The 13,448-nt window shown below is 47.1% G+C and overlaps 1 protein-coding gene across 1 annotated transcript; it reads left to right on the forward strand.

The window, feature by feature from the left end:
- Positions 1–70: 70 nt before the first annotated feature.
- Positions 71–9,017, forward strand: adam19b (ADAM metallopeptidase domain 19b; the record flags this gene model as incomplete). Its single annotated transcript, XM_084200713.1, is given in 19 exon segments — positions 71–142; positions 1,526–1,604; positions 1,607–1,692; positions 1,926–2,009; positions 2,221–2,361; positions 2,684–2,768; positions 2,771–2,859; positions 2,930–3,019; positions 3,413–3,535; positions 3,537–3,609; positions 3,984–4,088; positions 4,091–4,092; positions 4,239–4,451; positions 5,170–5,247; positions 6,117–6,225; positions 6,410–6,548; positions 6,687–6,855; positions 7,011–7,447; positions 7,679–9,017. Coding segments are annotated over 19 exon segments (2,205 nt in total), but the record flags the coding sequence as incomplete, so codon positions are not given.
- Positions 9,018–13,448: the final 4,431 nt, after the last annotated feature.

Raw genomic sequence — 13,448 nt, forward strand, 5'->3', positions numbered from 1 at the left:
ATTGGTTGAGGTCATCCTGCTGTCCTTACTCTTCTGTGTGAAGCATGGCAGTAACTGTGTGGGTGTGTAGTTTCAGAAACACGGCGGGGACTTAAATAGGACGAAAACGAAACTGCTGGAGGCGGCTAACTACGTAGACAAGGTGAGAAAACCACACACACACTGTGGTTGATTTGGTATTTGGGAGATGGTGTGTCCCTAGTTCGGTGGTGCGCCGGGGGGGGGGGGGGGGGGGGGGTCTGCAAGACTGAAACAGGTTTCCCAAAAGAATTTCCCTGTATTTTGCGCCATCCATCATTCCTTCAATTCTGACCAGTTTCCCAGTCCCTGCCGATGGAAAAACATCCCCACAGCATGATCGCCACCACCATGCTTCACTGTGGGGATGGTGTTCTCGGGTGATGAGAGGTGTTGGGTTTGCGCAGAGATAGCATTTTCTTGATGGCCAAAAAGCTCAATTTTAGTCTCATCTTACCAGAATACCTTCTTCCATATGTTTGGGGAGTCTCCCGCATGCCTTTTGGCGAACACCAAACGTGTTTGCTTATTTTTTTCTTTAAGCAATGGCTTTTTTTGGCCACTCTCCGTAAAAGCCCAGCTCTGTGGAGTGCATGGCTTAAAGATGTCCTATGGACAGATACTCCAATCTCCGCTGTGGAGCTTTGCAGCTCCTTCAGGGTTATCTTTGGTCTCTTTGTTGCCTATCTGATTATAATAATATAATAATATGCCATTTAGCAGATTTATCCAAAGCGACTTACAGTCATACGTGCATACATTTTTGTGTATGGGTGGTCCCGGGGATCGAACCCACTACCTTGGCGTTACAAGCGCCGTGCTCTACCAGCTGAGCTACAGAGGACCGTGCTCTACCAACCAGCTACAGAGGATTAATGCCCTCCTTGCCTGGTCCGTGAGTTTTGGTGGGCGGCCCTCTCTTGGCAGGTTTGTTGTGGTGCCATATTCTTTCAATTTTTTTATAATGGATTTAATGGTGCTCGTGGGATGTTCAAAGTTTCTGATATTTTTTATAACCCAACCCTAATCTGTACTTCTCCACAACTTTGTCCCTGACCTGTTTGGAGAGCTCTTGGTCTTCATGGTGCCGCTTGCTTGGTGGTGCCCCTTGCTTGGTGGTGTTGCAGACTCTGGCGCCTTTCAGAACAGGTGTATACATACTGAGATCTAACTAATTATGTGACTTCTGAAGGTAATTGGTTGCACCAGATCTTATTTAGGGGCTTCATAGCAAAGGGGGTGAATACATATGCACGCACAACTTTTCCGTTATTTATGTTTTAGAATTTTTTGAAACAAGTTATTTTTTTCATTTCACTTTACCCAATTTGGACTATTTTGTGTATGTCCATTACATGGAATCCAAATAAAAATCAATTTAAATTACAGGTTGTAATGCAACGAAATCGGAAAAACGCCAAGGGGGATGAATACTTTTGCAAGGCCCTGTACTTCTCTATGTTAGTCAAATTATATTTGGTGTGTGTGTGTGTGTGTGTTTGTGCAGTACTACAAGTCTCTAAGTATCCGTGTGGCAGTGATCGGTCTGGAGGTGTGGTCTGATCAAGACAGGATCAGTGTGTCTGGTAACCCTACAGTACCCTGGGAGCTTTCCTGGCCTGGAGACGCAAACAGCTACACACACTACCTAACGACAACGCTCAACTCATCACGTTAGTGTTACACGCACGCGCACACACACGCACGCACGCGCACACACACACACACACACACACACACACACACAAACAGACTCCTCAACGACAATGCTCAGCTCATAACATTAGTTTTACACACACTCCTTATTGCACTCTAGATCTCTAATCCATCCATCCTTAATACATCTCTCTTTCCTTCCATTAAGACCATTCAGTGGAACTACAAAGCTGTGTTTTTTGTTTCCCCAGGGAGTGTCGTTTCAGGGCACCACCATTGGGCTGGCCCCTCTCAGAGCCATGTGCTCAGAGTACCAGTCAGGGGGAGTCAACTCAGTAAGACTACAACTGAACTCATTTTGAGATTTGAACATAGCCAATAGCAGCCCACTAAAGATTTCTCTAATAGTATTAATATAGCAAAGTTGTAATAAAGTTATGATTGTGACACGTAGATCTAGAACCAGGCTAACATGTCACTTTGACTTTCAATACGGGAATCCACCCTAACCATTGACCTCTACCCCCTGACCTCTACCCCCTGCAGGACCACTCTGACAGTGCTGTGGGCGTGGCAGCGACCATGGCTCACGAGATGGGGCATAACTTTGGCATGAGCCACGACAGCCCTGGGTGCTGCCAGGCCAAGCCTGATGATGGAGGCTGCATCATGGCAGCTGCCACTGGGTCAGAAAATCTATCTATGTTGAAAATATATTTCTTATTAAAGAGATTTTATCTCAATGAGAATAAACCTGTATAAATAAAGGTTAAATAACCAATGATATAATGATTGACCCTGCTTTGTAAAAGACAGTCTTGGGACATGTTCAGCTGGCAAAATGTTGTGGAATATTAATTTCTGTATAGAAATATATTACATAGAACAGACTTTCTTCTCTGACATGTAGAGTAGAAGGAATCATGTAAAGTCTTTTCATGGCATTTCTATCTGCAATATGTCGCAACGTTGCACCTTACTGAATACACCCCTGGTGTGTGTGTCGCAGCCACCGTTTCCACGTGTGTTTAACGGCTGTAACCAGCGGGAGCTGAGCAGGTACCTGAGCTCCGGAGGGGGGAAGTGTCTGTTCAACCTCCCAACACCAGAGCCATGTACGGGGGGCAGCGCTGTGGGAACGGGTACCTGGAGGATGGAGAGGAGTGTGACTGTGGAGACGAGGAGGTGAGGGGGGAGTGTGCGTCTGTGTGTGGGGTGTGTGTGTGTGTATACTGATTATTCATCCTCTCTGCAGGAGTGTTCCAGTCCCTGCTGTAATGCCAACAACTGTACTCTGAAGGCTGGAGCAGAGTGTGCCCATGGAGTCTGCTGCCACAACTGTAAGGTACTGTACACACTCTCCTCTCTCTCTCTCCCCTCTCTCTCTTTCTGGTCATCCTCTCTCTCGCGCTCTCTCTCTCGCGCTCTCTCTCTCTCGGTCGCTTTCTCTCTCTCTTTCTCTCTCTCTCGCTCTCCATCTCGTGCTCTCTCTCTCTCTATCCCCCACCCTCTCTCTCGCTATCCCCCACCCTTTCTCTCTCTCTCTCTCTCTCTGTCTCTGTCTCTTCCTCCAGTATCTCTTTCTCTTCCTCACTCTCTCTCTAGTTGAGGAGTCCAGGTGTGTTGTGTCGTTTAATAGTCCCCCTTCTCTCTCTCTCTCTCTCTCTCTCTCCTCTCTCTCTCTCTCTCTCTCTCTCTCTCTCTCTCTCTCTCTCTCTCTCTCTCTCTCTCTCTCTAGTTGAAAAGTCCAGGTGTGTTGTGTCGTACTCCATCAGGGTCATGTGACCTACCAGAGTACTGTGATGGGAAGGCAGAGTCTTGTCCTGCTAACTTATACCTGGTGGATGGTACTTCCTGTGACGGGGGGGCGGGCCTACTGCTACACTGGCATGTGTCTCACCCTGGAGCAGCAGTGTCAATCACTCTGGGGACGGGGTTAGTACCTGTCAATCACTCCAGGGCGGAGTTAGTAGGCGTGTTATTGCATCCTGTTATAAAGTAATGAATTGCTTTTACAGCACTTTTCAATATAACGCTCCCCTGTTGAAATCCATTGTCTGGTACAAAACCAGTCCTTAGCCCCCCTTTGGTGTCTGCGGCTTCAACAACATTGCTCACACCTATCTGGTTCCTTCAGATTGGCTCCAAGGGAGAAGGATTAGGCTTGCTAATGGACTGGGCTCTGTTTGGTGTTATTTCTGTTTTCACAATCAGAGATCTTCACAGGACAGGCTTTACCTGACCACAGGAACTGGCCATCTGTCTGCTAGCATGCGGTCATATAACACTGTGTGTTCTGTCCTCTCTAGATGGCCGTCCTGCTCTAGACCTGTGCTTTAAGAAAGTGAACGAGGCAGGAGACTCCTTTGGGAACTGTGGCAAAGACCTGTTGGGGAAATACAGAGGATGCAGGGACAGGTGAGGAGACACACAGTCGGCACCAAATGTGTGATCCTTTGCAAGTATAGAAGTGTCTCTTCCATGAACTACCATTTAACATTTCTTCCATACCTGCAGAACAATCCCTACATGTCCAAATCCATGTGACCTTTCTGTTGCTTTAGGATGCCAGGTGTGGTAAGATCCAGTGTGTGAGTTCAGCCACCAAGCCCCTGGAGACTAATGCTGTTCCCATCGACACCACAGTCCGGGTGGGAAGCAGGAAGGTCCTCTGTAGGGGGACACACGTTTACCGACCAGGCCAGGGGGACGAGGAACAGGGGGACACACTGGACCCAGGACTAGTCATGACCGGGACCAAGTGTGGAGAGGACTCGGTGAGGGGTGGAGGGTGAGGGTGGAGGGTGTGGGGTGGAGGGTGTGGGGTGGAGGGTGTGGGGTGGAGGGTGAGGGGTGGAGGGTGTGGGGTGGAGGGTGTGGGGTGGAGGGTGTGGGGTGGAGGGTGTGGGGTGGAGGGTGAGGGGTGGAGGGTGAGGGGTGGAGGGTGTGGGGTGGAGGGTGTGGGGTGGAGGGTGAGGGGTGGAGGGTGTGGGGTGGAGGGTGTGGGGTGGAGGGTGAGGGGTGGAGGGTGTGGGGTGGAGGGTGTGGGGTGGAGGGTGTGGGGTGGAGGGTGAGGGGTGGAGGGTGTGGGGTGGAGGGTGTGGGGTGGAGGGTTGTGGGGTGGAGGGTGAGGGGTGGAGGGTGTGGGGTGGAGGGTGAGGGGTGGAGGGTGTGGGGTGGAGGGTGTGGGGTGGAGGGGTGTGGGGTGGAGGGTGTGGGGTGGAGGGTGTGGGGTGGAGGGTGAGGGGTGGAGGGTGTGGGGTGGAGGGTGAGGGGTGGAGGGTGTGGGGTGGAGGGTGAGGGGTGGAGGGTGTGGGGTGTGTGTGTGTGTGTGCGCTGTATATCTTATGTATCTTTTAGTCCTCTCTGTTGTGACAGGATGTCATTTACTGGACTATCTACTTATGATAATGACTCACTCACTCTCTCTCTCACTCTCTCTCTCCTTCTCTTTCTCTCTCACTCACTCTCTCTCTCTCTCTCTCTCTCTAACAGATCTGTTTCGGAGGAGAGTGCCGCAACGCGTCTTTCCTGAGAGCGGATGAGTGCAATGCCAAGTGCCACGGCCATGGGGTATGGGAGGGGCTGGGTGTGTGATAGGGGAAGGGTATGGGAGTGATGTGGGAGAGGTAGGTAGGCAGGCGTATGGGCTACTGTAGAATAAGGGAGGGGAAGGTGCTGGGTCTGAGGTTATGGACTCAGGGGTTTAATAAAGCTGTTATAACACATGATATAGAGTAGGAGGGATATTGACAGGTTGTCAGTGTTGAAACCGTGTTGCAGTTTCTTCTTCTCTCTCTCTAGCTGTGTAACTACAACCACTACTTATCTCTCCTCTCCTCCTCCTCTGTTCTCTCTCTAGCTGTGTAACAACAACCACTACTTATCTCTCCTCTCCTCCTCCTCTGTTCTCTCTCTAGCTGTGTAACTACAACCACTACTTATCTCTCCTCTCCTCCTCCTCTGTTCTCTCTCTAGCTGTGTAACTACAACCACTACTTATCTCTCCTCTCCTCCTCCTCTGTTCTCTCTCTAGCTGTGTAACTACAACCACTACTTATCTCTCCTCTCCTCCTCCTCTGTTCTCTCTCTAGCTGTGTAACAACAACCACTACTTATCTCTCCTCTCCTCCTCCTCTGTTCTCTCTCTAGCTGTGTAACAACAACCACTACTTATCTCTCCTCTCCTCCTCCTCTGTTCTCTCTCTAGCTGTGTAACTACAACCACTACTTATCTCTCCTCTCCTCCTCCTCTGTTCTCTCTCTAGCTGTGTAACTACAACCACTACTTATCTCTCCTCTCCTCCTCCTCTGTTCTCTCTCTAGCTGTGTAACAACAACCACTACTTATCTCTCCTCTCCTCCTCCTCTGTTCTCTCTCTAGCTGTGTAACAACAACCACTACTTATCTCTCCTCTCCTCCTCCTCTGTTCTCTCTCTAGCTGTGTAACAACAACCACCACTGCCACTGTGATTCAGGCTGGGCCCCTCCCATGTGTGACCAGGAGGGGACAGGTGGAAGTGTCGACAGTGGACCTGTCATCAACCACAGTATGTTATCAATCAACCAACCAGTCACTCAAATAATGATTCAGTCAGTCAATTAAATCTAATAACTGATGTGGTGTTGCAAAAGACTACTAGGTTAAACAACATATATTTGATTGTTGGTTTTCAAGTAATCTTCCAAGTTAATGTTTGCTCTGACCTTTGTTGTTGATATTTGTGTTTCTAGGCAGTCTACTTCCTGTCCTGTTGCTCCTCCCCCTGGTTCTCTTCGTCCTATTGGCTTCTGTGGGACTGTGGTGTTGCTACAGCCATAAACTACATAAAAACCTTCCTCTGAAGACCTCGGTCCCACCACCCAAGATAATGTGTGTAACTCAAGTCTTTCTGTTGTTTTTACATCTTTAACTGTTTGGATTGATCTTATTTTATTCAAGGAAAATATGCAACATAGACATTGCACAGTAATCAACATCTCAGATTAAACATTGTGTTTGACTCCTTAGTTGTCCAGTCAGTTGTCCAGTCCCTGCTGAAGCGAAACATCTACAAGCCAACAATCTTGCCAACAGTCACCTTGTGAACAGTCTTGTCAATGGTCACCTTGACAACAGTCATGCCAACGGCCATGCCAACCCTACCTTCCTACTGAAGAGACAGGGCTCAGACAGACCGGTGAGGGGATCTGTTCATTCACTTTACACCACTGTACTTTGTATGTAAAGTACAGTCAATGCTAAAAATTGTACTCTTGACAGGTAAATAACAAAATAATAATTTCAAAAAGTACTGACAGTAATGCTGTGAGTGATTGTGTTTGTCCTCCACAGAGTCAGTCCAGTCCTCGCCCCAGCCCCTCCACCAGGACCAGGCACGCTATCTTCCGTCCCACAGTGAAACCCCCTCCTATACCTGCTTACGCAGCCCAGCAGAGACAGGCTGTATCCCAGCCCCAGCCCCAGCCCCAGCCTCAACCCCAGCCCCAGCCCCAGCCCCAACCCTCTCTCCAGACCCTGCCAAAGCCCAAGCCTAAACCACCTCCCAGCCCCAGCTACCTAGCCCAGCAGAAAGGACCCCTCCCGCCCCTTCCTCCAGCCATCCTGCCCCCCAGCCCCCAGTCCTCCCCCTCAACACCTCACAAACACAGACCTGACCCCCCCAACAGACCCCCGCCCCCCTGCCCGCTCTCCAAACCCAAAATTCCATCAGTGTTAGAGAGAGGAAAGTCCAATCTGCCGCCACCTGGTGGACAGAAAAAACCTAGCAGGTAAGAACAGATTATACTGCAGCACAGAACTACAAGAACATCACAAAGTGTTTGCTAGGCTGTATCACAAAGTGTTTGCTAGGCTGTGTCCCAAATGGCACCCTTTTTCTTATATAGTGCACTAGTTTTTACTTATCTGTTCTGTTCTAGATTCCAAAGCAACAGAAAAGGTAATTATAAAAATATCTGTTATTTTCACTCGATTTCATGACATTCCACTTTCTTTTCTAGATCCCAAAACAAGATCTCAGGGAGGAGTTGAGGACCAACACCGGACCACTGAGCTCAGTGAGATAACTGGACATCTAACTGGACATTTCTTCTCTCTCTGTGAGCTGCGTCTTTTTCCACGGTGTCCAAAGAGGAACATCACCATCAGCCTTTATGAAGAAAATGACACTGTGGGAAAGGAGACAGGAGGGCCACGGGTGGACACACAGGGATTCACTCCAAAATGGCACCCTAAAAGTAGTTCACTATATAGGGAATAGGGTTCCATTTCAGATGTGTCCAGGGATTCCATCACTGTAGAATGCTACTGTCTAGCCTGGTAGCCTCCTCTGTGGGCCCATCGAAGTAATTTTTATTTCATTCCATCAACAAAGACAAAGGAGTTGCCTGATTTAAGAAACATCTCTGGCTACCAGGCTAGCTGCCAGTCTATGTCATGCCTTACCACTTGAAACCAGGCGTACTTGTAATATTTAAGACTGGACTTTATCGACTGATTTAGTTCTTGTGGATGGTACCTTATACCGTGGGTTCACAGTATCATGTGTTGATATGCTGTTTCAGGTCTATTTATTTGCAAAGCTTCAGAGCAAAGAGACTAGTGTTTAAAGTGGATGTACTGTATATTGTTTCTACAAGAGCATGAGTCTGGGCGGCAGGTACCTTAGTGGTTAAGAGCGTAGTGCCAGTAACCGAAAGGTCGCTGGTTCTAATCCCAGAGCCGACTTGGAGAACAATCTGTCGATGTGCCCTTGAGCAAGGCACTTAACCCTAATTGCTCCTGTAAGTCGCTCTGGATAAGAGCGTCTGCTAAATGACAAAAAAACTAAAAAACTAAAACAAGAGTCTTAAGGGAATATCTTATATTAAGAAAACGCCATGCATTGAATGATGCTTAATGCTTCTAGTATGTGAATAAACGATTATAAGGACACAGACATGCATGTTATTATTATTACATGTATATACCTAAGATGAGGGACATCTCAAATGTAGCAATAACTATTTGAAAATTACATTGTTTTGGTATGACTGTGTTTTTTAAATTTATTTTCTGTATATTGTACTGTTCTTGTTTTGTTGGGTGCTAAATGCAGGTCTTCTGACTGACTGAATGGATGGATATTTGGACACCTTGAAGGTTTTTATTCCTGTATAACTACAGTACGTTATCTTTTGAAATGTGATGCATAGGACAGCAGAGTCCGCCAAGTTATAGTCAGGCCCATAAAATCAATTCATATCAAATCATCTGGTTTCCTTGATTGTTGAAATTCACCCTCCACCATGGGACCTATGCAAACACTGTGCCTTCAGTTTGATTTTAAATAAAGTGCTTAAAAACAGGACTACATCTCAAGAGAATTCCAATCTATACTATCTCTACGTGTTGCCTTTTCCACTTGGTGAGAAACTACACTGAACAAAAATAGAAACAGTAAGATTTTACTGAGATACAGTTCATATAAGGAAGTCAGTCATTAGGCCCTAATCTATGAATTCACATGACTGGAAAAACAGATATGCATCTGTTGGTCACGGATACCTTAAAAAAAATATAGGGGCATGGATCAGAAAACCAGTCAGTATCTGGTGTGACCACCTTTTGCCTCATGCAGCGTGACACATCTCCTTCGCATAGAGTTGATCAGGCTGAATGTTGTCCCACTCCTCTTCAATGGCTGTGCGAAGTTGCTGGATTTTGGTGGGAACATACACATCGTTCCAGAGCATCCCAAACATGCTCTATGGGTGACATGTCTGGTGAGTATGCAGGCCATGGAAGAACTGGGACATTTTCAGCCAGGAATTGTGTACAGATGGGGCTGTGCATTATCATGCTGAAACATGAGGTGATGGCAGCGGATGAATGACATGACAATGGGCCTCAGGATCTCGTCACGGTATCTCTGTGCATTCAAATAGCCATTGATAAAATGCAATTGTGTTTGTTGTCCGTAGCTTATGCCTGCCCATACCATAACCCCACCGCCACCATGGGGCACTCTGTTCACAACATTGACATCAGCAAACCACTCGCCCACACGACACCATCAGCGTGCCATTGGCCATTGAAGATGATCATTTGCCCACTGAAGTCAGTTACGACGCCGAACTGCAGTCAGGTCAAGACCCTGGTGAGGACGACGAGCATGCAGATGACCTTCCCTGAGACGGTTTCTGACAGTTTGTGCAGACATTCTTTGGTTATGCAAACCCACAGTTTCATCAGCTGTCCGGTTGGCTGGTCTCCGATGATCTCGCAGGTGAAGAAGCTGGATGTGAGGGTCCTGGGCTGGCGTGGTTACACATGGTCTGCGGTTGTGAGGCCGGTTGGACATACTGCCAAGTTCTCTAAAATGATGTTGGAGGCGGCTTATGGTAGAGAAATAAACATTCAATTCTCTGGCAAGAGCTCTGGTGGACATTCCTGCAGTCAGCATGCCAATTGCACACTCCCTCAAAACTTGAGACATCTGTGGCATTGTGTTGTGTGACAGAACTGCACATTTTAGAGTGGCCTTTTATTGTCCCCAGCACAAGGTGCACCGGTGTAATGATCATTCTGTTTAATCAACTTCTTAATATGCCACATTTGTCAGGTGGATGGATTATCTTGGCAAAGGAGAAATGCTCACTAACAGGGATGTAAACACATTTGTGCACAACATTTGAGAGAAATAACCTTTTTGTGCGTATGGACATTTCTGGGATCTTTTATTTCAGCTCATGAAACATGGGAACAACAGTACACTTTACATGTTGCGTTTATATTTTTGTTCATTGTAGTTAAAGTGGAATAAGAAGTGTCCTATAATGATCTATATATTGCAGTAGTGTCCTAGAATGATCTATATATTGCAGTACTGTCCTAGAATGATCTACAGATGGCAGTACTGTCCTAGAGTGATCTATATATTGCAGTAGTGTCCTAGAATGATCTATATATTGCAGTACTGTCCTAGAGTGATCTACAGATGGCAGTACTGTCCTAGAGTGATCTACAGATGGCAGTACTGTCCTAGAGTGATCTACAGATGGCAGTACTGTCCTAGAGTGATCTACAGATGGCAGTACTGTCCTAGAGTGATCTACAGATGGCAGTACTGTCCTAGAATGATTTACAGATGGCAGTACTGTCCTAGAGTGATCTACAGATGGCAGTACTGTCCTAGAGTGATCTACAGATGGCAGTACTGTCATACATAAACTGCCTTTAGTGTCATCAGATCAGTTATTCTCTCTACTGGCATGAATTGGCATTCCATTCAAAACATAATAAATATTGTTCTGGTGGTGGTAGTAGCTATAAGGCCTAGATTATATCCGTGGCGCGGAAGATCCACACTATAGCGTGATTGAAATTTAAGGTCAATGTTCCCGCGTTTGCAGAGACTGCATTCACAGTAAACCTATGTAAACGTATGCATATGTCGACTTAATCGAAATTACCTTTAAATTTAAATCACGCTATAAAGCAGGATCTTCCTCGCTACGGATTGAATCTAGAACAGGAGGTTGGTTGCACCTTAATTGAGGAGGACGGGCTCGTGGTAAGTAATGGCAGGAGCGGAATTGGTGGAATGGTATCAAATACATCAAACATATGGGTTTCATGTGTTTGATGCCATTGCATTCGCTCTGTTCCAGACATTATTATGAGCCGTCCTCCCCTCAGCAGCCTCCACTGTAGCCCTAAGTAGGCCTATGTCTCTGTCTGTATGACTGGACCAGATCAGAAGACATGTCATGACTACCAACTGCTGTTGTTGTTGACTACTAGAATACACCAGCCCGAATATACAGACAGCTCATCCTCCCTCTCCCCCCTCCTCCCTGTTCCTCCCTCTTCCTCCATCTTCCTCTTCTTCTCCTCTCTTCTCTCCTGTCAGAAGCAGCTGACTCCTCTTATCTCCATCCATTGATTGTTGCTTCACGGCCTTATTTACCAACTGGGAAATGTTACAGAAACTTCACTGGAAGAGCTGTATACTTGAAGGGATTCAATTTGATCGCGGGTTCTCGACAATGTGGCTTTTAAAGGCAATGTTCCCTCGTTTGCGGAGATCGCATTCACAGTTATCGCTGCAGATGTCGGCTCAATCAGAAATTGTCCTTAAAATTTGCATTGTCGACAACCCAAGATCAGAATGAATCCCATCTTAACTCAGTGGTTTTGGATAAACAAAGCAAATGTTTTTAGCAAATGTGTATTTGCTTTTAATGATTGATTTCAGATCGGTGGATAAAGCAGAGAGTTAAAAAGAGACCCCCTATAAGTTCACACGAGGGCCTGAAAGGTTCCTGTCCTTTGGATCTTCACTGAGATGAAAGACAGATTTACTCCAATCAAAAGACCCTAAACATCAAGGCTAGACCCCCCCTAACCCCCACCACACACACACACACACACACACACACACACACACACACACACACACACACACACACACACACACACACACACACACACACACACATACACACACTCACACACACACACACACACACACACACACACACACACACACACACACACACACACACACACACACACACACACACACACACACACACACACACACACACACACACACTCACACACACACACACACACACACACACACACACACACACACACACACACACACACACACACACACACACACACACACACACACACACACACACACACACACACACACACACACACACACACACACACACACACACACACACACACACACACACACACACACACACACACACACACACACACACACACACACACACACACACACACACACACACACACACACACACACACACACACACACACACACACACACACACACACACACACACACACACACACACACACACACACACACACACACACACACACACACACACACACACACACACACACACACACACACACACACACACACACACACACACACACACACACACACACACTCTCTCTCTTTGGACTCTGAGGTTGTGGAGGTCTTCAGAGAGGGATGTTTGAGGTGAAGGGGGGTGGGGTGGGGGTGGGGTGGGGGTATGGGTGACGTAAGGGTGAGGTAGGGGAGCAGGGGGAGATGTTTGCTTATCTTAATTACCTTCCCTCCTGCACTGTGAGCTAATTATCGTTAGCATGTTGTGAGCTGCACTGCGACCCCTGTGGCGCGTCATCCATTAGAGATGATTGGCTGTGGGATGAAACGGACGCCGGTGACACCCCCGACTTCCCGCACACAGTGGGGGAGATAGAGAGGGAGGGAAAGGGGATGAGGGGAAGGCATGGAATAGGGGTGAGGGGTACAGTGATGAGCTCACCTGCTGACACCTCCACCAGCATGACCCCTGGTGGTATAATGAGCTAATCAAGCCTGGGTTGGTTTCTCCTGTAAATGCAGATTTCCCTTTTTCTTCTGTCTAAAACTCTCTCTCTCTCTTACGTCTTTCTGTCTCTGTCCCTGCCTTTCTCTATATTATAAAACATCTCTCCATCTCATGCTCTGCTATTCCAAGTGCTAGACCAATCAATCAGCCATTTCAGATTACAACCATCAGATCACCATAAAGGAGTGTTGGATTTTTGCTATTTTATCTCAAGGATGACCATTAGTCACTGCCTCTAATTTTATGCAAGACAGAGCCAATATCACACTTTAATTTAGTGTTATAGTTCCGTCAGGGGCTTCCATCACAGAGTACAGGTCAGAGGCCTTGTGGAATGGAGGGTTCGCTTAGCATTAGCCCA

The sequence above is a fragment of the Coregonus lavaretus genome, assembly GCF_964263955.1.
Source record: "Coregonus lavaretus genome assembly, contig: HAP1_SCAFFOLD_4987, whole genome shotgun sequence".
Lineage (NCBI taxonomy): Eukaryota > Metazoa > Chordata > Actinopteri > Salmoniformes > Salmonidae > Coregonus > Coregonus lavaretus.